The sequence below is a fragment of the Takifugu rubripes genome, chromosome 14, assembly GCF_901000725.2.
Source record: "Takifugu rubripes chromosome 14, fTakRub1.2, whole genome shotgun sequence".
Classification (NCBI taxonomy): Eukaryota; Metazoa; Chordata; class Actinopteri; order Tetraodontiformes; family Tetraodontidae; genus Takifugu; species Takifugu rubripes.
This window is the reverse complement of record NC_042298.1, coordinates 2462003-2486593: the sequence shown is the minus strand read 5'-3', so window position 1 is coordinate 2486593 and position 24591 is coordinate 2462003. Positions and strand designations below refer to the sequence as shown.

The window sequence follows — 24591 nt, the reverse complement described above, 5'->3', positions numbered from 1 at the left end:
ACACCGCCCCGAGCGTCAGGGAAACAGACGCCATATGGAGGGAGGAGGAGGGGGGGGCATAGAGACCTTTAATGTTCACTGTGTTTCTACATAGATCTCATCTGATGCAAGACGAGCTCCTCGCTTTGTTCTCCCGCTGTTAGGGGCGTTGAGCTGGCGATGGATGAGAGGAAAATCCTCCACGTGGACGATGTCTACAAAGGCTTCAGAGTGTGAGGCATCGGTGTACACATTGGACATGACAGCACACACACACACACACTGCACGTGGATCGCTGGTTGCGTCCTTCATTTCATCACACGGTGATGCGTACGTTACAGCCTGTGTGATGGCAGATTAGTCAGGTTCTAGCACATCTATTGCGTTGCCTTCTATAAACATGTGAGATTTTTTTTTTTTTAAATGTCAACTTGTGTTTAATGGTGTCAGGATCCAAGATTTTAAATTCTGAGACCAGAATTTCTGAAGGAGTCCAACAGGGACATTTGTAATTGTGGAATCCCCCCCCCCCCCCCCCCCCCCCCCCCTCTTTCCCCCCCATTCCCATTTATTTCTGACAGTCAGAAAACATTTTAAAATTCATCGGCTAAAAGATGTGACCCTCTTCATACATGTGTGAGCCTGCCAGCAGTATCTTAGTGCGAGGAGCTCTCTGGAGACGTGTTCTCAGCTCCGCTCATTAAAGGAACCGTCTCGTGACTGTCTTCATGACGGAGTGGGCGTCGCTCCTCAACCTCCAAAGTCATGAAATTATATTTGATGAAAAATGCTCCTGCTCAAGGTAAATCAGCCCCCAGGAATGACTCAACTTGGGCCTTTTCACTCTTAAATTTGGATCCTAACACATCCTAACTGCTTTGTTGCATTTATATGTTTGATGAATTTCTCCCACACGTTCTCAATGTGAGATCAGATAATAAGATTCATCTGTTTTAGTTCAATCCCGTCGTGACTGACTTAAGTTCTTGAGTTATGTAATATATTCATCCTTGAGCCTGTGCTCTTTTTTTTTATCCTCCAGTTAAAAGTGACAGGTTATTTCCCAGCAGTGATGAGAAATAACCCGGCTGACTGGTGTGTGGGCTCGTGAAAGTTTACAGTCAGAACATTCACAGACCAGTAAAGACCTGCTTTTTACGGCTTTAATGCCGTCTGCTCTGCGCACCGCTGCCACTTCAGAGGAGCTGCTGTAAAACCTGTGCTGGTAGTTTCACTGCTGTGAGGTCACAGCAAGGCAGAAGTAATCCAAGCCAGAATTCAGGATTCAATGATTCAGAATTTACAGAGCTGGAACAAAGAAACTGGGAAGAGTTTATGCAGCTACAGTTGTGCGTAGGAGCAGTTTGGGCCTTGGACTAGCATATTAGCATGCAGATGTAGCAGTAGATGCTGATGAGTCAGCGCCTTTAATTTACCTTTAATTATGGTCATTTATGTGCTGCTCTTTTCTACACTGAATTAATTTCAAATATAAATGAGCTACGTTTTGCCAACAGCTTGTTGTTCTCCCCAGTCCCCCTCCGAAATTGGAAAAAACTTAAAGCAACATCCAAATAAAATGCATAACGCGTAGAAGCACCAGGAAGATGTTTCTGTTTCTGCGCTCTCAGAATGGTGAAAATAAGATTTCCACTAATGAATCTTAATGTTTTGGGATCAATGCGCCCGTGTCAAAGAGCATAAACCACCCTTTGATCAGTCGGCGGGTATTTAATCCAGTCACCATGGTGACAGAGGATGCGTCGGACTATTTTGAAGTGTCTCAGATGAAAACAACCGCGCTACTTTGCTGTTCGGGGGTCCTGTAGTCGTCTGCTAAGTGGTGGACGCCGGCGAGCCACAGAGGTCGCTGTGGGTTTGGAGTCGGCCTCCTCAAAGACGGTGACCTGAGGGAGCGTCCCTCTAAGCCTGACATGCTGGGGCTGCACACGTGGATGCTGACCACCACCCCATCACACACAGGCTGGTCCCTTAGACGCTGCAAGTCTTAAAGCGTCTTCCAGCACAGTTTTAACCAATTTCAGAAATAAGAGTGTTTATACCTGTAGAGCTCCTCAGAAATAAAGACTCTCAGTGGTCTGAAAGCTGCTCCTCGACTGTTGCTCTCACTCCTATACGCACGTCAGATTGTCTCCTGGGAGTGTACATGATAACACATCAGACGGACGCGTGGACGTGTCTGACATGCGGAGCAGCAGGTCTTGCTCTGAGTCTTCTGCAGACTCGCAGAGATAATCACCAATAAGTATTTGTGAGGAGGAAACCTAAAAGATCTGTGGCCTCCTCAACGTTTCCTCCTCATTCATTTAAACTAAATCACTGATTTTTATTGGCAGCTGCACAAATGTTTCGCAAATTCCGCTTCCAATCAGCTTCTATAGCAGCCTAACGTCTATGACAGGAGAAAAAAGGGTAAAAAAGTTGCTGTTTAGCTTTCCTTTACATCCCTACAGCTCTAAGGAAAGCTGCTTAAATGGCTGACGTGGAGCTCTGGTGTGCCTCATTCAGAGTGTGAGATAATTGTGCAGGTGATGGAGTTCCCCAGGTGGCGCCGCTCCTGGCCGTGCAATCACACCTGTGCGAGCGCTGATGTTGGTGATAGATTTCAGAGATGTTCCCTCGTGATCACCTCGTTCATTCATCAGTTGAGCGGCACACACAAGAATCAGACCTTACTAATCAAACAATGATACAAATTTAAAAATAAGCAACTGCAATGTTATTCTTTTTATTTATTACCAGTATTAAACTAGAGAAAAGAGCTGGAATCAAACCCACAACCTTCTCGCTATGAAGCCTGTCCATCTTCATGTCCCATGCCAGGATAACCAGACCTAAAGTGTTCTTGGGGCTTCTGAGAAATAAACTGGAGCCGTTTCAACCCGATCCAGGAACACATGCCTACCTGCAGGCAACCCAGAGTAGCCAATTAGCCCATTAGCCTAGCATGGCAGACAGAAAATCTGGGTGAAAAATATTAAAACGCATTACATGTACGTGTCCTTGGCTTCTTTCCTGGGAAGAGTTGGGGTTTTTTAAAAATTTTGCTCATTGTGCATTCACCCGTAACAAGCTCACTCCTCACGCCGAGGGAACAAAAAAAGAAAATCTGAATCTTCCACGAGCGCAACAAAGATGAAATTGGAGAGGCGAAGTAAGTGTAATGCCTCAGGAGGTAATGCTGGGGCACATTGTTGTTCAGGAAAAGGCTTTTAAAAACCACCGGAGCTTTTCCACATCCAACTTCTCCTGGCAGCCGCGCGCAGACAAATGGATATGTGTCTAATAAAAGGCTTTTAGGGGTATTGATTCCCTCCCCCACACCCACCCCCACCCAAAGTATGGCTGCAAGATCCGTCCTTGACACACATTTAAATAAGTGTCCGTGTAAATGAAGAGCGTAATGTGCGAGCCATTTTAGAATGTTTGTTTATTTGGCAGCAGCAGCAGCTCAGACACCAGCTTCTCTCCATGAGCTGCTGCTGCTGCTAACGAGGCGCTGCATTAAAATATATATTACATTTGTTAATGAGCTGACCGTCACAGGAAGCAGCAGAGGTGTTCCGACACCCCTCAGTGATGAGAACATGAGCGGCGTCCTCGCTGGGGCAGAATCTGACCTTTGTGTTCCTCAGAGCTGGGGGGGTGGGGGGAGGGGGGCCTTGGAACTGCAAGCCAGCAGGTTTTTTTTTGAACATTCCACTTTGTGTGAGCACATCATCCCATCAGCCATCATCCCGCTAATGCAACAACACCGGCCAACCAAGAACCTGCCGTCAGGGCATCAACAACAAACGCCCCAAAGGGCAGAAAACTCAGACCTCCAGACGCTTCCCCAATTCAGACAAGGGCCCGTTATTGCGGTGATGTATACGGAGCCGTTCACACACCGATGTGGGTGATTATGTGCTGCCCCAGCCCCCGACCCCCCCCCCCCAGCAACTGGGACTGGTGACTGCCAACACCACCGAAGGGTCTCCACTCCTGTCCTGATGCATTTGTGGAGTTGGGAATTCTGAATTCTGTTGTCCACCATTTGACCATCGGGATAGAGTCTTTGTGCGTGTGTGTGTGTGTGTGTGTGTGTGTGTGTGTGTGTGTGTGCAGCTTGACCTTCGTCTTTTTCATTTTTCAAAGCTTATTTAATGAGTAACAACTTCCTGCAGAGAGAAGTAAAGAAAAACCAGTAATTATTAATGACCCAGTTGCCTAATTACACTGTTGTACTTAATCAAAATGAGGTCTAATGTATTTTATAAAATATTAAGCATCATATTTAATAATTATTTTAAGCAACTCTAATTTGTTTGCATTCGAATCATTATAAATGTAGCTTAAAAGGTATAGGTGTGTGTGTGTGTGTGTGTGTGTGTGTGTGTGTGTGTGTGTGTGTGTGTGTTTTATCTGAACCTCCATCATTCCCTGTGCTGTTAACAGTGCATGTGCAACCTCTCTGGGCCGTTACCTCCTGGAGCTGCAGCTCTGCCTAGTGTGTGTGTGTGTGTGTGTGTGTGTGTGTGTGTGTTTGGGGGGGGTCCAGTTGATTCCCCCACCTACAGCAATTGCGTCTTATTAAGATTGCATTTTTACCCGGTCGGCTGAAACCTTTCATCCGCTCAAATTCCGAGTGCTTTTCATTTTCAGGGCTTTCGGTTTGGTCAATTTCCCCCCGTTTCTGCGTCAGCATCAGTCACGACAGGCTGTTGCCCACGGCGGTTATTGTTTTGGAATTGGAGACTTTTTTTTAGATGAGTTTGTGTCATTTTTCACTGATTTAAAGGACAAAAAATAAGAAACATAAACAGAAATATTGTTTTTTTTTTAAAAAAAAGGCTCATATAAGCTGGAAGGTGCTCCGTGGCTCACCTGTGTTCAACCACCTGTATCAGTGACACACAGCAGCTCAGGACAGTCAGGGAAACATGAACCCCCAGGAAAGCACAAACTGGCTCTTTAAAGTATTGAAGGGAAAACGGCCTTAAACTGAGTAAAATCCCATCAAAAAGCTGGTCCAGATACTTAGTATCTACACACACACACACACACACACACAAATGGAGCCTAACCCGCATCTTTCTTTAGACAGCCATCCATGTTTTTGTTGTTAAAGCTTTTGCTGACGCCTTTAACCATTACAGGGGGACAGTGGGAGGCTCCGGTGTATCCAGCTCTGGTGCACAAGGCTGGAAAAAAGGAATGAGTCAGTAGAAATTAGCATTCATTGTATACAACCAGTCAAGGCTGCATTCTTCTTCGTGTTCAGATTCAAACCAGGAGGGGGTTTTAACTAAAGGTCCAGCTTCGGACCCGAGGTCTCGGGCTGCTGTGAGCAGCGTTGTGAGAGAGGCTGATGAGGGAGAAGCTCAATGTTCAGGAGGGAAGAAGGCGGCATCACATCAGCCAGACGCTAACAGCGCGCCGCTGCCGCATTAATGAGAGACAATAAAGGGAGGAAATTGAAATCATTGTTCCCTTCTAATTCAAACAGACCGTCATTCAGGTTCTGAAGGCCTCTCTGAGCAAGAAGTGATTCATCACATCTTTTCAACCTTATCGAAAGCCTGATCTCACGTGTCACCTGTGGCTGGGCAACGAGGAGGAGGAGGAAGGTAAGTGAAGGCATCACAGTGATGTCAGGGAGTTTTTTCCTCCGCCTGATCCTGGGGACAGATTTAGACAGATGTGCAGCAGCAGCCCCGCATGAAGTGGGAGTAAAGATGTCAAATCTAGAGTTTGTGGAAGCTGACCCGGTGCTGCGGGACATCTGGGACCCGAGATGCTGGCCAATTTGGAGAGAATGTCGCGTCTTTACCAGTTATTCCTGTTACTTTTCAACAATAAAGCTTTATTTCAGCCCCAAAACTGCGCGTGACACCACCGCGGGAGGCGCGCAAACTCACCAACAGCAATTTTCTTTGCAGCTGTACTGGCTTCAAGAGGTCGGCTCAGGTTAAATGCATTTTATTGACATTATTGGGGAGAAGCGCAAACATTCAGAACACTGTTAAAGCTGTTGCGTGTGCGACTCGGCTGCCTGCTGCGCTCTGGGCCTCCATCAGTCTGTGCGTGGATGGAACTACAACATACCGGGCAGGGGTCGCCAAAACAAGTCAAAGAATGAGCTGGGCTGTCCTCCTGGGGGATTGTTTAAGCACGATTGTCACAGCAGAGAGAGGGGGGGGGGGGGGTGCACACTCGCAGCGGCTATGTGTTGCATGCCTCGTCGGGGAAAATGTCTTCGTACGCGGGCGGGAGTTCGTTGGAGACCGGACAGGAGAAAGGGAAGCAGCGGTTGAGCTCCGGGTCGGTGAGCGAATATCCCGGCAGGTCGATGGACGGATGCCCCCCGCGCTGCGCCTCTGCGCCCGTCTCGTCAAACACATGAAAAACCCCCAGATTGATGTAAGAAACCGGCTGGAAATCCACAGAGGAGCCGTCCCGCTCCTCGCTGAAGACGATGGCACCGGCGCGCCGCCGCTGACACTGACGGCTCCGGCACAACTGCGCCGTTTTGTACCTTTTGATCACCAGCAGGTTGAAGAGACCCAGGACGCACTCCAGTGTGCTGAGCACCGCGGAGATGACCAGGCTGTGCTGGTAATTCCTCAACTGCTCGCAGGCAGGGTTCATGACCAGAGACTGGAAGCAGTAATGGGAATATTTCCTCTCCACCAGAGAAGCCGTGTCCCCGTCCACCACCGCGCCGGAGAAAGCGGTGAGGACCCCGAGCAAGAAGACCACAACACCCAGAAGAAAGAAATTCCTGCAGCCGGGCTTCTCTGTGCAAAACAGCAGCGCGGAGCCCAGCAGGACCTGCCCGATGCCCACAAGTAAGCCGGAGTAGAAAGCCCCGGCCGCGGCGCCGAGCGGGAAATGCGCTCTCACTGTAGATCCCAAAGAGACGCATCTTATTCCAACGACAACTTCGCTGAGGGCGCACACGAAGATCAGGGTGCCGGAGAACACGGTGCACACTCCTTTCCCACTCCACTTCATTATATTCCACCTCAGCCACTCTCGACCCCTCTCCCTCCTTCTTCATTCTCCTTCGTCCTCTCCCGCGTCTCCTCTGGAAACCCTGGCACGGCGGGACATCATCTGCCGGAGAAAAGCAGCAAGCAGTGCCTCCCTCAGCGCTCAGCGCTAATCCATGATCGGGTTATCATAAAGCGATCACAGCCTCGAGGGGGAGAGGATCCCAAAACAAAAGTTTCTCCTCTCTTTCCCACTGCTGCTGAAGAGGAGCCTCATCTCCAGTTCGGCAGGGATGAAATGTGCGTGACGTGTCTGAGGCGGAGGAGGAGGCGATGTTGGGGGGTCCTGTGGACCAATGACCCGCAGCAGCAGCACCCCTGCACACTCTCCACGCTGTGATGACGCAGCGCCACGGGAAAACTGCATTTTCGGGGCTGAGGAGGCTTGTGCGCTGCTCAGACCTCCACCAGGACCCAGATGACGGCTGCGCCTCCCACCCGGACTAACGCGAGTTTCCACTTTAACCGGATTCAGCCAGTTCTTGTGGGTCTGTTTAGAATCCGAAGAGGAGAAAAGGGAGAGTGGGACACATAAAATGATTTAATAAATTATACTGAACCTGGGGGAAAAGGTGTATCAAAAGATTTGAGTTTTATAAAATATTTCAAGTTTTCAATCAAACACGCTGACCATGGACGTGTTTTGAAAAAGACAAATATATAATTGCGTTATTGGTAGCATGTGTTCACAATAAGTTGGTCAAATATGATTTAAATTGGAACGATTCCAATCGGAGCGCCCCTGTTGATGGTGTCTCCACCAGGGGGCGCTGCGAGGCGGAGAGGGAGAAAATAGGGAGTTGAGCGTTCGGGGAAACACACGACAAAGTTTGATCATGGGGGATTTGCAGAACGTCAGGTCTTTCTTATTTCATGTTTTGCTTTTGGAAGCCCTTGTTCTGCTTTGACATCTTCACCTTCACGCTTCTGAGCAAGAGTAGCTGTCCTGCCAGGTTTGTATCAGCAGCCTGAACGGAGACAGCATAGATCTATGCAGCATAGATCTATAGTGTGGAGACAGTCTTACAGTTAAGTCAACTGTTTCAGCATCAGCAGTCATCTGAATACTACCTCGAAAATCTACCTCCACCAGCGTGTTCTAGCCATCTCTCTCTCCCTCTCTCCCTCTCTCTGTATGTCTGTTTCTCTCTCTCTCCCTCTATCTCTCTCTGTCTACTGGTGTCACTGGGAACTGCTGACATGTGGCCCCACAGTTTTTACATCTTCAATGTTTAATGTATTTGTGTATCTCTTTTCTTCTTTCCATCCCACTCCGCTGCTCTTCTCCTTTGCTGAAGATACAACAGTTTTGTTCCTCTGTGGCTGTGGAGAAGCTTTGGAGAACGTCCACAGAGGACAAGTGAAGTGGCTCACAACAGGTCCTGCAACACTGAAACTCATCTGTGCTAGATGGAACCTGATCAGCTTTATCTACCATAAACAGGAAAGAGTGCATCCATCCATCCATCCATCCACCCATCCATCCATCCATCCATCCATCCATCCATCCATCCACCCATCCATCCACCCATCCATCCATCCACCCATCCATCATCCACCCATCCATCCACCCATCCATCCATCCATCCATCCATCCATCCATCCACCCATCCATCCATCCATCCATCCACCCACCCACCCATCCATCCATCCACCCATCCATCCATCCACCCACCCACCCATCCATCCATCCATCCATCCATCCATCCATCCACCCATCCATCCATCCACCCACCCATCCATCCATCCACCCATCCATCCATCCATCCATCCACCCACCCACCCATCCATCCATCCATCCATCCACCCATCCATCCATCCACCCATCCATCCATCCACCCACCCATCCATCCATCCACCCATCCATCCATCCATCCATCCACCCACCCACCCATCCATCCATCCATCCATCCATCCATCCACCCATCCATCCACCCATCCATCCATCCATCAGATAAATACACTATCTCCTCGGTTTCTTGCAAACATGGAAGCAGGTTGACTATATTTGAAAAACTCAGAATAACCTGAGAGTCAACAAACACCTGAACAACAAACATCAGCAACTAGCATGACTCCCCTGATCAGTGAACCACCACATCCACAACGAATAAGTAAGTACCGCTGGTCGATCAACTCACTAGAAAACTAGGAAATGATTGAACATTTCACAGTGCAGAACATTTTTACTTTAACGCTGTTTCTGTTTGAATTTAACATCTTTGCCATCTTTTCTGGCTGCTGGGTTCTTGTCTTGCGTCGGTAAAAAGATTTGCACCATCTGCTGGACGAATCGTGACAGTGGCCAGTCGTCCCGCGTCCCTCCTGGCAGCACAACACTCCCTCCTCGGGGTCGCGCCCCCCAGTTTGAAAACCACTGCAAGGTTTTATTTTGAACAGTGTCACACGTGGTCAAAGGTTATCGACAGTGTAAATGTCCACAGTTTGTCCACTGTTGAGCAGAACCTCGTCTTAAATGACTTTATCTTATCAAATATATACAGTAACATTATATAAAGCAATACTGCAATAAAGAAACTGTGTTTTAATGTATAAATTTAACAGTTGTGTATTAATATAGGGGAGTTCAGGCTTCTTAGTGATTTATTACCTTTGATTTATCAGCTCTTTTAAACAAACACTAAATCGCTTTTAGCCTTTAAATAGTCCAGTTGAGTCTTTCCCTGGACACACTTTCGTCATCTTTTATCATTAACTTTTAGACAAATGTGGCTTTAATTCAAATGAAAGCTGACAGTTTGTGTGGGTCCGTTCTCCATTCATCCACGTCTCTAAACTATTCCCAGCCTGAGGGGACCATGGACAACAATATTTTGTGTCTTTTAATTGTTGAAATATCATCATCTGAATCTCAGCAGCGACTGTGTGACTGCTCTTATCATGACTGAATCAAACACATATTCTAGTAAGAGCCCTCTGAAACCCACCAAAAAGTAAAGAGATGAAGTCACATGACTCCAAGACGTGAGCAGGTTGCAGACTGTTATTGGTTTTTGCGCTTGATGTCTTTCCAAATGAGTTCGCTCTGAAAACTTTCAAAGGACAAACACGACTTTGTGATTTAATGACCCGAATGCCTGATGGGTACAGGTGAGAGCCGCCCCGGCCCAACTATTCATCACAATGAGCCACCTCATTGACTGCACCAGTTCAGCTGCCAGTAAAGAAGAAAAAGAAATGAGTGTGTGCGTGTGTGTGTGTGTGTGTGTGTGAGTATTGGTTAGGGTTACTAACTGTATATGAATGAATGAATATAGTTTTGTTGAGTTCTGAGTAGTCACATATGACTAAGAAACTCATCCACACACACACACACACACACAGCCTGAAGATGTGTCTTAGGGGCAGAGGTAGAGGTCGGGATCTTTACCAGCACTTTAACTCATCCATCTGTGAAAAGACAGTCTAGAAAATGCTCCATGGTCACTTGTTTGGATCCAAAACCTGCTACAAATCCTGAGAATCTCAGTTCAGTCCAGCATTGATCAGCATCTGCAGCAGAATCACCTGTTCTCATAATCTAAAAGCAAACTTGGTTATTTCATTTCCCTCTTTTCTGTTGATTTCCAACTCTACCTAAAGCATCTGTTCAGGACTTCAGGAACACTTTCCAACCACTCTTGAGGTGAGAGTGGCGTCTGTTCATCCTGCTGGCCTAAAATAATTCAAGTCAATTACAACTCATCAGTCAAGCATGGAACAGCTGATCTGGAGGACAGCCGGGGCACAACCCTGATGGATGCCTCACTGGCCCGGTGTTGTTTATTGCGCTACATGTAAAAGAAGATTAACAGCAGCATTTGTTTTATGGGCTTTACAATCCCCTGAATGCTACAAAAGCAGTGATTTATTATCAAAGAGGCAGGAAGGCGGATGATGTTCCTTTGTCATACATCAATTAGTCCTTAAATGTTCTTTACAGTTCAAATATGAGTTGGGCAGAGCCAAACGTGCTTTACACCTAGAAAGTAATTTACAAGAGTTGCTTCTATCTGCTATAGATCCTCCTCCTGTCTGCTGTCTTGAATCTTCCTGCTAAACGCTGCAGGCACACGAACACATGCCAACTTAAATGCGCTCAACGGTCGCTCCTGCTCCACCGCGCATGGCGGTGGGGAAGATAGAGGCCCACTCAGGATTAGCCGCCTTCTCCCCCATTTATGAGGAACAGATGTGTTGGAACTGAGCTGGACCGGCTCCAGGACGCCGTCAATACGCTCTTCCTGTTCATCCACTGAGCCTCTGCCACTTCCTGACTGCAGCGTCATCTGTTTGATAACTTTGACAGCCTGCAGACTACAAAGGCGCGTTTGCAGTTTAGTCTAAACACAGCGGACTTCATTTGTCTTTTAATTAAAGCCTCTGTTTTGTCCTGAGGGGGGGATGCTGCTGAAGCGATGCAGCAGGTGAGCTATCCGCCACATTTCACAAGCGAACCAGCATGAACCAGCGTTATTATTCAAATGGAAGCCTGTTTAGTTTATTTCAACATCTTCTTTCACAGCAGAGAGGCTGTCACGTCAGGGGTGTGAGCCTGTATGTTAGAGAACATTTCTCACATAATTTTCCTCCTTCATCCCTCACATCACAAGTGCCACATGCTCGGCTGCGTGTGAACTGCAAATGACGTCAGCTTGCGCATAAACACTGTTTTCCACGCTGGGGAGACAAGAAAAATGGAAGAAAGCCAGTCAACCTCCTTTCATATCAAGCATTTTAATCAAAGTGTAATGACACGCTGCTGCAAACGAAGTGCTTGGTTGGAAACAGGAGGGCTGGGTTGTGCCGGGGTGTCAGTAGAAGTAGAGACAGCTGCTTCGGGAGGGGGGAAGGGGGGGTAAACCCACATCCGAGCCCTGAGAGGTAGCAGGACACGATGCTGGGCGCACAGGGACTCGCCACTCATCTGGCAGCACCACACACAACAAACGGGTCCCGGTAACAAGAAAAGGACGAGTTTAAAGCAGCTGAATTTAACAGCACAGAAATGTATTTGGTTTGTAGTTGTTCTTTTACAAACTAGTAGTTTAGATGCCTGTTTTCTGCAAAATGAAAGCAAAACTGATCTCTGGCACCAAAATGTCTCCAGTGCTTCTGTGGAGTGAAGGTTCAACAACCCAGATTCAACACTGAGGGAGTTACTTCAATCTTTGTTCCTGTGTATTGTTGATTTTAGGTTAAGAGTCTATTTGGTCACTTGAATACTCAATACTACTACTTTAAGTGGGGTAGAATACGGTTTGGTCACCAGGGTGACCCCACTGAAATAAGCTGTCCACCAGTGTGGAGTTCATGTATAAACCATGTAGGTCCTGAAAGTGGAGGAAGCATCTTGATTGAATTACCTCTTCAACAATTAATAACTCAGATAAATCATTCGCCAATTTAAATGGCGTTAGACACGGCAATTGCACCACCTGCTGGCAACAACAAATACTGCAGCCTAAATGTAGTGATTTATGTATTTTGCAAAGATGAAATTCTCCACTTTTATGTGTATTAACATCGACATCTAAATTGTGTTTCAGATGCTGAATCCAGAAAATTGCTCAAGATTTGACCGGGTCAGATCTATTTTATTTTTAAAAAAAACATTAAAAATCAGTACAATTGGAGATTTGCAGTATATTTGGGTTTATTTATAGTCATTAATTTTCTACAGACACACAAACTGCTTAACTTAATGTCTTAATACTCCTGTTCATGCCACAAATATGACTGACTGAATAAACACAAACAATCATTTAAATCTTGAATGAAGCTTCAGTTTGAAGTCAGTCAGGCTTTCTAGAAAGCAGGGGGCAGGGGGCTCATAGGGTCCATCGCCATGGTAACAGAGTCTAACAAAGTTATTTTTGGAAACCCTCATTTAAGGATGAACACAGTTGAAATCCCAAGTTCCCGTGCATGCACCCATGTCTGCTGTGGAGGTATGTCAGATCTGACACGTTAAGAGTTAAAACAAAGAAAACATGACAGTAAATACTAGTATGTTGTTGTGTTAAAAGAATGTCAATGTGTGTCTGAAATTAAGCAGATTAGATATCAACTTGACTGTATATTTGACTTTCTGGTCAGCGATCGTTTAGAGGCGCAGAACATCTCCACAAACATCGGTCCTCACGGGGGGGGGGGGTCTCAGGACACTCTAGCTCATCTGCTGTGGGGTGTACGATTCTGGAGGCTCTTCTGAACCGCTGCTTCCAAATTTGCACTTTAAAGAACGTCCCAAATATAACCAGTACTCCTTGCGAATGGTGTCCTTCTCTTTTGCCAAAAGATCACAAATCTGCAATTTAAAAGAGAAGAATTAATGATGATAAACCTTCTCAGGAGGTTCTTCATCAACTCTTTTTTGTTGGATTCTTCTGTACATTGAACACTTACTTCTAAAGCCTTCCTTAAGGTTTCCTTTTGTTCATCTTTATTCAGATTTCCTTTTTCGGCTCTGCTCTCCAAGAGATCTTCGTAGCAATCAAAGAGAAAAGCCAGGAGATACGGTGAACAGTGGCTCTCCTTCAGCTCCAGGATTTTCTCCAGCAGGCCAGGCTGAGATGACAAACCTTTGTTTTGCAGCATCCTTTGGGGGAAGGAGAAAGTAAACTTCTAAACTGTTCCCACTTGCCTTGTTCCCAGTAAGAAACACAGGAATGGAACACTGAATGTCTGAGGGAAAGACACACTAGAGCATAGGTCTTGTTTTTACTAATATTCTTTAGAAAAGATAATCATTCACCCTTTTAAGTAGTTCCATGCACTTTCATTGTGATGAGCTTTCTTGATTTGGGTCAAACAATACCTGAGAGAAGAAAAAGGAGGAGAGAAAGACAGAGACAATCATTTTGTTTGCAGCTACTGACTGAAAATGACATTACTTCAGGTTTAAGAAGTTCCACATCGACACCGTGTCCAGGGTTGGAGCACTCACTCAATCTCTTTCTCCAGTACGGCTGGATCAGAGAAGCCTGTTGTGTGAGAAATCACAAAGTGCCTCTGGTTCCACGCAGAGTTATTCCTCACATCATCTTCCAAGAGATTCTCCACAAACCCAAGCTCTTTGTCCCACAGTTTGTATTCCTGGAGAGAATAATTGTTGGCAACATGCAGAACATGGTCCTCGATAGATGAGATGTGGAGCTCAGATGTCATTCTGAAGCCAAACTCCTCGGCGCTCCTCCACCTACCTGGATGACCCACTGTCTGTGCTGCCAGGCGTGGTAGTTTTTTGCATCTTGGCTGAGAATGTCTGCAATGAACTCGAGCTCCTCTGTCGGATCGTTTATCCACTCCACCACCATGCGCCTGTGGTGCCTGTCGAGGACAAGCGTGGGTAAATCATCCAGATTTCTTCATCTGTGGCTCAATGTAATGAAATACAATTACCTGATTTACAGAAATTACAATTTATAGACCTAAAGAATGTGTCAGCTCACCAGACTTGGTAGTTCTTTGGTTGATCCTCAATGATGCCAGTAATATACCTCAACTCCTCCCTCAGGTCCTTTGACAGCGCCTGCAGCAGCACTCGCCTGTAGTGCCTGCACATCCAAGCCAAACACAAGGCACATCAGGAGGAGACTGTCGTGAACATTGTAATGTGTAAATGAGAAGATTGGCTTATATCAAGTGTGTTTGCAATTAAATTCCATGTTGCCAGGTGGTATTTAAAGGCACAACTAAGTACACACAGGATTAAAAGACAATTATTTTAAACATGCTCACCAAACGGTGTAATTAGCAGCGTTCAGCTCAATGGCTTCTGCTGTCAAAGCGAAGGCTCGGTCACTTCTTTCATCTTTCTTCAGGAGAGCGCGGAAATAGTCATAAACATCTGAGACTGAAGCAGACACACATGCGCATTAATTGCCAAGATTTAATCACAATGACCTGAATTTAGACAGGAAACCTTTTCAAGTCTACAGCTTTGGGTTATAGCGATGACGGAAGTTGGGGCTATGGTTGCATGTATTTCCTGGGTGTGTCTCTCATGAACACCAACAGTCTTACACTTTTCTGAGTAGGCGATCTGAACTACAGGATTAGGACCATCATCCTGGGAGACAGGCTCCAGATCTGCCCATTCCTTCCTGTCCCTGCAACACAAAATAACATCATCTGGAGGCTATTTGAAAAATACATCATTTGTTCTGGCGATTTGTTGTTGGCACATTTACTTTAACGCTCATTTGAAATCGAAGATAAGCATGTAATGCTGCATCAGTATTAATTTCTTAAATACTCGTTCTTTGAAGCGATGATTTTGTCACTTAGGGGATGATGCAAAACGATTCTAGTTAATGCTGAGCTGAACTATAGTTTACCAAGAGTGTTATTATAAGCAGAATCATTTAAAAACAATAACACTTAAAAGCTGCTAATAAGCTAGCTACCTAAAAAATTGTAAAACACGTGCTGCAAACCCTACCTGTAAAAAATGTAACGAGTCGGGTCAACAAAATAATCATCCCCGATCTCCTCAGCTTCTCCATCAACCTCTCTGTCCTCTTTCACATCCACGGAATTATTCGAATTTTCTTCAACAACCGACATGTTGAACTTCGAAGCTAATATGCGTTTGCCTTGACGGAAACGTCACTTCCGCATGGGTGGAACGATGCATTTAGGTCTATTGGGAAACGCCACATCGACGCTGGTTAAACTGTCTTTCTACGCAACAACACAACTCTTGTTCTGACCGACCCCCATCAAACTACCACAGTTGTAACAGATTTGATACGGCCTAGAATAATTGGTCGCATTTAAGGGACTATTTCTGAAATAAAATATAGGACGGGTTATAAACTATCGTAGTTACTTTGACTACCAAATTGCCTGAAATCGGATTTGACATAAACGCATCTGCGTCTGCGATTGTTGCATGGGTGACTTTCAGAGATTTGAGTATAATAACAATGTTTATTAATACCACAGTAGAGTATCTTTAACGCCTATTGTCCAAATATAGCCAAAATAGCGTCTGCATTCCTCCATTGCCGGATGATGCATCAAGAATACATACCTCGGAACCTTTTGCAAGCACTAGTTTCTTCTGGTACAGGTTGGAGGGAACGCTGCTCTAGGTCATGAAGCTCTACTCATGCTACGCCGGCATTTTCAGACTTCAAACTTGAAAATATAGACCTATTTTACGTAAGTTGTGCTAAGAAAAAAAAACATGTGCTGCCTTATTGTGTACTTGTGTCGCTAACGTAAAGAGGTATAGTACCTACCACAAATAGTTGTTATTTTTCTCTAGAACTAAATATGAGGGCAACATCTGTCTACGCAACGCGAGTAAGAGGACCTCGGGCCAGGAATGTTCCTCTGGACAGTGACGACAGCTGTCTCAGTGACAGTGGGGACAGTGATGAGGAATACACTCCGGGACCAGGTGATGAGCCGAGCGGCAGCAGCAGTGATGAAGATGCCGATGTGCCGCCTTATGCACCTCCAAGTGCTGCAGGTGCCAGGAGAGAAGCTGCTACTACACAGAGAAATAGGCAAAAGGTAGCCTGGGAGACAGTAAAGCAGGAGAACTCTGCAAAAGAAGTTCCAGTCTGGCAAGATGCTCTTCCTGATGCTGAAGCAATAAGACTGCCAATTCAGTATTTCCGGGACTTCTTTGATGGTGAACTTTTGGACAAGATTGTGGAACAAAGCAATTTGTACTGCACACAACAACACCCAAATCGTGCCCTCAATTTAGATCGGCCTGAATTGGAGCAGTTTCTTGGCACTGTAGTGTATATGAGCATTTTTCTTTTACCTTGGTCAAGGATGTACTGGTCCAGTACCAGTCGAGTACAGCAGGTGGCAGAAGTAATGTCCCGAGACAGATGGGAAGAAATAAAACACTTTATTCATTTCTGTGACAACTCGGCACCCAACAATGACGACAGACTGTTCAAAATCAGGCTAGTTATTGACTCACTGCTCCCCAAATTTCAGGCTCTCCCTCAACACCAAATGTTATGTGTTGAGAAGCAAATGGTTCCGTTCAAAGGCAGATCGGCCCTGAGGCAGTACAGTCCCCAAAAGCCCTACAAATGGGGATACAAACTTTTTGTGCTTTGCGACACAACAGGTCTGGTGCATTCGTTTGAGATATTCACAGGGGAAATTGGTCCTGCGCCAGGGCAACCAGACATTGGAGCAAGTGGGAACATTGTGCTAAAGCTTGCACAAGTTATCCCTCAAAATGTCAACCACCTGCTGTACTTTGACCACTGGTTTTCCTCTTTGGATCTGTTTGTTGCTCTTGCCAACAAGGGGATACCAGCACTTGGGACCATACAGCAAAATCGCCTGCGTGGCTGCACCTTCAGCGCAGACTCGGAGATGAAGAACAAGGATAGAGGGGCGTTCGAAGAGCAACAGGCTGTTGTGGATGACGTGGGCATACGAGTGGTCAAATGGTTTGACAACAGAGGGGTGATTGTTGCCAGCACCTTTGCCAGCGCCCAGCCCGTTTCCATCATAGAACGATGGGAAAGAAAACTGAAAAGGAATGTGTCTGTGGAATGCCCAAGCATCATCAGCCTGTACAACAAGTTCATGGGTGGAGTTGATGCTCTTGATGCACTGATTGCATATCACCGCATCCACATCAGGTCCAAAAAGTACTACCACCGGTTGTTCTTTCACTTTGTGGATATGGCCATTGTGAACAGCTGGTTGCTGTACCGGCGTGATTGCGAGTCACTGGGCGTTCCTAGAAGGAAGCGGAAGGATTTGCTCGCCTTCAGAGCATCCGTTGCACAGGCGCTCTGCATGGAGGGGAAGGATCCGATGAGGCAGAAAAGGGGACGGCCCTCGTTGGATGTTGACGGGCAGTTTGAGATAAAGAAACGGCGAGGTCCAGCCAAGGCCATTCCACCACAGGAGGTCCGCTCCGATGCTGTGGGCCACTGGCCAGTGGTCGAAAACGGGCGGCAACGCTGCAAACTCCCTAACTGTAAGGGACAGACTGTGTACAAATGTGCAAAGTGCAACGTGCACCTGTGCCTCAACAAAGTCAACAACTGCTTTTGTGAATTCCATAAGTGAGCGGCATTTATAATGTGCATTATAGTTAATGGCTCTTTGTTATATTATTTAATTTTCAAAATGAAAACTTAACTTAGCATCTACGTCAAAGCAAAAACACCTTCTTTTTTTTTTTTAAATTATTCCCTCAACGCTTGAATTTATTTCCAATAAAGTACAAATGATATATTTGTAACGTATATTTAAGGAAAACAGCCTTGATTACCTCAGTACAATAAAAGACTATGCACTTTTTTCAAGGTCAAGCAGAAGTTTATTTTCTTTGATGACTCTAGGACATTATAAAAATAAATAAATGATTCACAGTCAGTGGATTGTAATACAAATTGATATCAAAATTATGTATCGGCCAGAATGATGAATCAAACACATGCATAATCACCATCAAGGTATACTGTACATGTTCTAAACAAATGTTCTGTCATGTATTTGCAATTAACAAAATCTGTTTTGAACAGAACCCGTTGACATAATAGAAAATTACCAGTCAAAGTGTACAGCTATGCAAGTTAAATATGCCCGTCTCAGGCAAGAGTTCAATGGTGGCTTGACGTTTCGGCGTTTTCAGTCGTCTTGATCCAATCCATGTTTGTCAATGTAGCGTCTGAATTCCAAAAACACAAATAAACGGCCGTTAGCATTGATGCCATGAGGTTCACCCTCACACAAACAGTGTTCCGTTAGTGTGGGAGGTCTCTGGTACCAAATGAATGATTTACCAATGTATGAAATGCCTTCTAATTTATGGCAAGACAATCTCTCACCTTCTTGCAAAATTATACATAGCTTCTTTTCTCTCTTGGAAAGACAAATGTCTGTCAACTGGTGTTTTCCCGAATGATTTGGCAGCAGGCTGCGAAGGAAGAGAAAAGGGAATGATCGATATGGAATTTCCATCATTATTTCGTTTAAGTGCTATTGAAAGGTGTCTAAATATAAACCCATCAGACCTTAATGGTGGGAGCAGAGGCAGAGGAATGGGAGCCGCCCTTGGAGGCGCCAGATGTTGCGATCTCAGCTGCTTCCACTTGCGTGTCTTCCTTGATCTCCAGCAGGTTCGTTATGGTAGTGTCGATACAGTTGGTTTTTGCTGCAGACAATCGAGAGACAACGATGAGCATGTGGAAAAAGAAACCGTATTTATGGTTCACTGCCCAGCAGGAGTGAGACCCACCTAAATCCTTGGTGATTACATTCAGAGGAACGTGGGGCAACACGTCCTTCACCTGTGTGGCCATCTTTGCAAGCCTGTGATCATCTGTGGTCAAACTCTGAACCTTGAAGCCAAGACGCACTGGAGTGACACCTGCAGCAAGGCAAACCAAACGAGCTCTAAACCCCTGCAGAGCCAGACAGCTGAATATTATGTGGCTCCATTTGCATACTCGCAGCTCTCTGGGGAACGCTGTGTCTTTGCCTCTTAATGTGCTCTGCTTTGTCAGCTTTAGTCATCTTGGTGGAGATCAGGCCCAGTTCCACTGCTAGCAGCTGAAATGAAGACACCGTAAGTACCTAAATGCAGCATAATGGCTGGGAAGGTTTAGAAATGGACGTGCCTCGCTGTCAGAACTCTGAAAAGAAACTACAGAGTAAATGCTTTCGAGCTCCTGACGGAGAGGATTAATCAAACATTGCAAATTTAAAAACTAGATTTGGTGTTCATTCAGGCTTAAAGTGTCCTTTAGTGTAACACTTTCTAACATGTAGCTCTACAGTAAAATGCATTATATAGTCATCTATAGAAGGTTCTTCTACGGCAAAAGCCAATGTTACCTCCTGGACTTTGTTGGCAAACTCCTGCGAGGACTCTCCTTCCTGCCTGGAGACCGGTGGAAGCCAACTGTGGTGGGAATGAGAAAGAAGCAAAACAGAGACATAATCCTGATTACAGCTGCAAGGAAAGAAATTTACAAATTAGAAAAATTCAAATCACTGTTTTGTAACAGGCCCAAAAAGAACTTAAAGGCGATCGATACATTTCAGCCCCGTGTCAATTACAGTGTTTTCATCTTGAATAATAATATCTGGTAACTCCAGAAACCCAGCTAATATTAATCATAGTGCAGAATTAATGAAGCCACCAAATCATCAATCATTTGGTTGCTAAGCAATGGTGCAAGCGCTCCCAACACAACTTCCAGGACCAAAGGGGCCTCACGCACAGCCTCTACCCTGCCTGGAGGAAGAACCAGTGCCTGAACAGATCTGAGACTAAAAAATGATTCTACAGTCATTCTAGTGCTTTCCTTGCAACAAGTAAGAGAGGAGTTGTAGTTAAGGTGAGTTAAAGACTTCGTAGAAATGCATATAATAACAAAGTTTAGCGCTAGGCTGAGTTCTTGCTAGCTAACCCTAACTTGAACACTTGTGAGAGGTAATAACTTGAATAGGGCGGGATGGTTGACCAGGGAGGTCTGGACCTGGAAGTGAAGCCAGGCGAAAGTACGTCGTCACTCTTAAGAACCGACTAGGAAGGAAATGCTGATGGAAATAATAGTGGAAATTTACTACCTTACATGATACACTGTACATGGAGCAAAAAAGGTCCAGAAGAGCTCCATCAACCAGCTCGATTCTGGGGTGTTCTGTGGACATACAAGTGGGGGAAAAAGGGTCAATTATTATGAAAGATTGTCAAACAACTGACATTTGAGAGCTGCACAATAATATATGCAGCATTATGTAACTACACTTATAATAAAAGACTGCATTTGTGCCATTAATGGTTATTACTGATCTGAAATATTCTAGCCATTAATACCAGATTTTGATATTCACATGTTGCCAATTGCTTTTATTCGCCTTCACTGATTTATTCAGTTAATTTAAATGTAAATGACTTTACCAGAGAGATCAGCGGTCTGGTCACCCGTAAGGCCACAGGCTGAATAGACTCAGTCAGTGAGAACGGCCAAGAACTGAGAGGAAACACACCCTTAGTTTAGCATATGTGAAAGCACACAATGTGGACAATCAAAAAGATCGAGTGAAACTGTTCTGAGTTTAGTCAAATTAGCTGTACCTTTGCAGATTTGTGCCCAAAGATCTCTTTATGGAAATTAGAAAAATGAAAAGAGCAAATAAAGTGACTAATCTCTTCCCTGAAAGTGTCATGTTAATGCATAGCAGTGGGTTATTTTAATCCTGATGTCAAACCGATGGTTAGCTGCCCGAACAGCCATCCCAGTAACTGCTCTTTTGGTTGACTGACTGTTTTGGTTTCAGAACTTAACCGTTCAGCTCTTTTATCCTTCATTCATGTGTGAGAACATCTGCACAAACCTGAACTTGAGTAGCCCAACTCGGCCATTCGTGGTGCCCTCTTCAGGAAACAAGAGTAAAGGAGCGGTGCCATCGGTGCAGCAGTACCTCTGAAGACACTCTTTCATTGCTGCCTGGCTCGCTGTTGAGTGGATCTCCATGAAGCCTCTTGCCCAACACACAAAGCCTGTGGATCCCTCTAACTGAGGCTACAGACCAGAATAAGTACCTTCAGTGATGTATTGAGATTGCTGATTATATACAATGAGTACTTTATTAACAGTTATGTAATAATGTTCATTAAATACATGTTTCAAATGTCTAACATATAGAAAATAAGTACTCACAGTATTACAGGGGGTCAGAAGGTTGATTACATTGTGGTCAAACTCTGTCACGTGATTGCAAATGTAAAGTTTGGTGTTTTTATCCCTGGATCGAGGGTTTTTCTGCCTCACGTGCAGCCCGAGAACCGAGCACATGATTCTTACAATAAATCTGTGAAGACACATTAATAAAAGTGACATTTGATAAGCTCAGGAGTTTTACATACGGTAACATGCGCGTGTGTCTATAAGGCAGGTGGGGAACTTTGAGAGTTCTTCTCATTAATGAACCAATATTAAAATGAGTAATATAAATACTGACCGTCTTATAAAACCTTCTGGGAGTGCACAGCTGATTAAGAACACATGAAGACCAACAAAAATCCGGATCAACATCAAGCAAATGCCAACTGGAGAGTAAATCAGCAACAACAGGAGCAAAGCTGCCTGTTTGGGAAACCTGCACAGAACAGACGTGTCAACGGTTAAAACTCTTGACCAGTAATCATTTTTGAAGAGTTGAGGGTTTCTAGAAGGTTATTTTAAGTTGGGATTTGTCCCTCCGCCATTTGGAGATAGTGAGGCAGTTAATACACTGATTACTACATGTTTATACACGTATTCACACTCATTAAGCTACGTGGCCCCGGAGTTCAGATAGCAGAACTTTTTCCTGCATCAAAGACGTCACATCTATATTTCAGAAGACATCGAATTATCACAGTGACAAGGGTGAAAGTAAGTTATTAATTTTCTGAAGTGAGGTTCTACAGACATTTAGGCTTCACTTTGAACAATGAAAGGTTAGCTTTTACTGAAAGCAAAGGATTCAACTCCAGAAAAGTTACGTAAGACAAGTTAGCAAAAACACTTTCGACACCAGCGTCGCCTAATTTTAGCTACATTAGCTTGTTTACGATATATTTGAGACAGACTTGCTATCGTTTACTGTAATAACCAACCGTTACAATTAGCCAACCCTGGACAGACGCGATCTGCTGCTATTTCCCAACATTTACTCGAACCACAAATGAGGCAATAATATAACAACCGTGGCTATGTTACAAAGGCTGGAGGTTAACAGTAGCTTCTATTAGCGGGATATTATAAATTGACTTACCGACGAAAGTCAAACATGTCTTCAATCCCCCGAGTCTCCATGACCGCCAGTCAGAGTTGAGCTCACGTCCTAATGCTAAGAAAATAACCTGATCCCCAAAACTAACTTAGTCATAACGTCCACAACAAAGAGTCTGTGGCTAAAGGGACGAAGTGTCTGTAAATAATACTAAAATAAGATGCCGTCGCAATTGTACCAAGCCTAAAACGTTAGCTTAGCTACACTCCAGTTCCTGCTCACTGTAGTAGCGCTGCTTTCTCTTCTTCTAATCAATGCGTGTCAGTCGGTCTTTGTACAACAGCGCTCGAAACCGCCCTCTAGCGTTAGATGTTGGTCACGGCATGTGTTTACAGGACAGTTGCGTACGTGTTGACTTAGTTTCACATTTTATTACGACCTCAGATAAAAAATATATATGTATATATACACAGAGTTTAATTTGATTTCTACTGCTCTGCATTTTCTATTTTTTTTTATTTGCCATAAATGGAACAAAGATTGTGTGTTAATGGTTTTCCTGTTGGGATTCTTGTGGATTTTTTTTTTACATAACTACAGTATTAAGGGCATTTCCTTTAAAAAAAAAAAATCAGATATGATTTTATTACACTGTGATGTGCTGGCAACTTCTCCATGTTAAACATAAAAATAAAATGTAATCCTCATGTGCCTGAGAAAGCTGATTGAAACCAGGCAAGGAATCCATTTCTACATTTTATTAAAAAAGGAAAACATTGTGTATAAATGACACACAGAGAGAGAGATTTATTTCACCTTTTATTCTGTTCATCACATGGAATTGCATTTAGAAAGATTTTCTTTTATTTTTCACACCACTGTATAAGAGTTCGGACGTCACCAGGAGGCAGGTTGGGAACCTGGTGAAGCCTTGGCTCTCCCTGATATCACCTCAATATATACAGAGGGGAGCCTAATCTGGATTCACACTGGACTAGACTTTAGATGAAATCACAAAAGAGTGACCACTGACCTTCAAGCAACTTCTCTGACTCTGGTTTTTCTTGATGATCGCTGAGCTCCTGCATCTCTTCTGAAGATGCTGCCGCATCCGGTCGTTACTTTATATGGAACCCTGATGGATTTCCTGTCTGCTCATTCTAATCTATGATTTCACATTGTCATTAAATTATTATTAGTTTTGGATGACAGTGAATGACCTTTCAGGTGCGTCCACCTGCAGCGCCATCTGTGGACAATCATCGGCTCCTCCACGCCCCCTGCTGGAGGAATCAAGCAACAAGCGACCGGGAACCCTGGAACCCAACAGTTTGCCTAGAAAGTGAAATAAGGAAAGTTCAGATAAAAAAGAATCAGTAATGTTGAAGAAGCATATGATATGGTATGAAAGAAGGGTAAATGATAAAGTTGTATAAAATGTTGATTGAAGGAAGATCATTTAGCTAGATTGGAAACTTTTGATTTGAGAGGCACATCTAAGTTAAAATGGGGATGTCCTTCATTGGAGAATGGAACTCCTCAGGGGAGTGTTATTGGCTCCTTGTTTTTCTCTACTGTGATACTGAGGTATTTTCAGAAATCGACAAAAGCCTGTTTGCTGATGATGGAGCCGTTTGGAAGAATATTCAGTTTATTCGAACAAAGTTTCAAAGAGTAGTGAGGGTGGATGAGGAATGGTCATACAGATGGGGCTTTCCAGGAAAAAAGTTAACAGAGGTTTCAATAAAGACGTATGATTTTTATTTAAGACAAGTTCAATGGGCCAGATTCACCAATATGTTCTTAAGAATCTTCTTAGATTCT

The 24591-nt window shown here is 44.6% G+C and overlaps 4 protein-coding genes and 1 long non-coding RNA gene across 5 annotated transcripts; 2 read left to right on the top strand and 3 right to left on the bottom strand.

The window, feature by feature from the left end:
- Positions 1-5781: 5781 nt before the first annotated feature.
- Positions 5782-7707, bottom strand: tmem271 (transmembrane protein 271). The gene has a single exon (XM_029847800.1). It carries the CDS (start codon positions 6995-6997, stop codon positions 6206-6208), a length of 792 nt encoding a protein of 263 aa, XP_029703660.1. The 5' UTR covers positions 6998-7707; the 3' UTR covers positions 5782-6205.
- Positions 7708-11624: 3917 nt separating this feature from the next.
- LOC115252341 (uncharacterized) lies at positions 11625-13041 on the top strand. Its single transcript, XR_003890769.1, has 2 exons — positions 11625-12045; positions 12585-13041. It is a non-coding gene; the product is annotated as an uncharacterized lncRNA (long non-coding RNA).
- On the bottom strand, positions 12670-15669 carry fnta (farnesyltransferase, CAAX box, subunit alpha). The gene is made up of 9 exons (XM_003970133.3): positions 15482-15669; positions 15064-15149; positions 14779-14893; positions 14490-14594; positions 14241-14367; positions 13985-14133; positions 13793-13855; positions 13444-13636; positions 12670-13345 (listed from the first exon to the last, which is right to left on the bottom strand). Exons 1-9 carry the CDS (start codon positions 15604-15606, stop codon positions 13205-13207), a joined length of 1104 nt encoding a protein of 367 aa, XP_003970182.1. The 5' UTR covers positions 15607-15669; the 3' UTR covers positions 12670-13204.
- A 23-nt stretch (positions 15670-15692) lies between these two features.
- Positions 15693-18230, top strand: LOC105417314 (piggyBac transposable element-derived protein 3-like). Its single transcript, XM_011610405.2, has 2 exons — positions 15693-16206; positions 16313-18230. The coding sequence occupies exon 2, from the start codon at positions 16321-16323 to the stop codon at positions 18100-18102; it is 1782 nt and encodes a 593-aa protein (XP_011608707.2). The 5' UTR covers positions 15693-16206; positions 16313-16320; the 3' UTR covers positions 18103-18230.
- Positions 18231-18332: 102 nt separating this feature from the next.
- Positions 18333-23086, bottom strand: aup1 (AUP1 lipid droplet regulating VLDL assembly factor). The gene is made up of 12 exons (XM_011610406.2): positions 22810-23086; positions 22012-22149; positions 21711-21861; positions 21385-21572; positions 20948-21020; positions 20614-20687; positions 19876-19942; positions 19488-19590; positions 19277-19408; positions 19053-19192; positions 18867-18955; positions 18333-18706 (listed from the first exon to the last, which is right to left on the bottom strand). Exons 1-12 carry the CDS (start codon positions 22848-22850, stop codon positions 18667-18669), a joined length of 1236 nt encoding a protein of 411 aa, XP_011608708.1. The 5' UTR covers positions 22851-23086; the 3' UTR covers positions 18333-18666.
- Positions 23087-24591: the final 1505 nt, after the last annotated feature.

Excerpts from the sequence above, each read along its gene's own strand:
- tmem271 (XM_029847800.1), bottom strand. The coding sequence starts at position 6,997 with ATGAAGTGGAGTGGGAAAGGAGTGTGCACCGTGTTCTCCGGCACCCTG.
- fnta (XM_003970133.3), bottom strand. The coding sequence starts at position 15,606 with ATGTCGGTTGTTGAAGAAAATTCGAATAATTCCGTGGATGTGAAAGAG. Across the intron at positions 15,150-15,481 it reads ACTCGTTACATTTTTTACAG|GGACAGGAAGGAATGGGCAG; the intron begins GTAGGGTTTGCA and ends TTTGTGTTGCAG. Across the intron at positions 14,368-14,489 it reads CCAAAGAACTACCAAGTCTG|GCACCACAGGCGCATGGTGG; the intron begins GTGAGCTGACAC and ends TGTCCTCGACAG.
- LOC105417314 (XM_011610405.2), top strand. The coding sequence starts at position 16,321 with ATGAGGGCAACATCTGTCTACGCAACGCGAGTAAGAGGACCTCGGGCC.
- aup1 (XM_011610406.2), bottom strand. The coding sequence starts at position 22,850 with ATGGAGACTCGGGGGATTGAAGACATGTTTGACTTTCGTCG. Across the intron at positions 22,150-22,809 it reads GACATGTTTGACTTTCGTCG|GTTTCCCAAACAGGCAGCTT; the intron begins GTAAGTCAATTT and ends TGTTCTGTGCAG. Across the intron at positions 19,591-19,875 it reads TTGCCAACAAAGTCCAGGAG|CTGCTAGCAGTGGAACTGGG; the intron begins GTAACATTGGCT and ends TCTTCATTTCAG.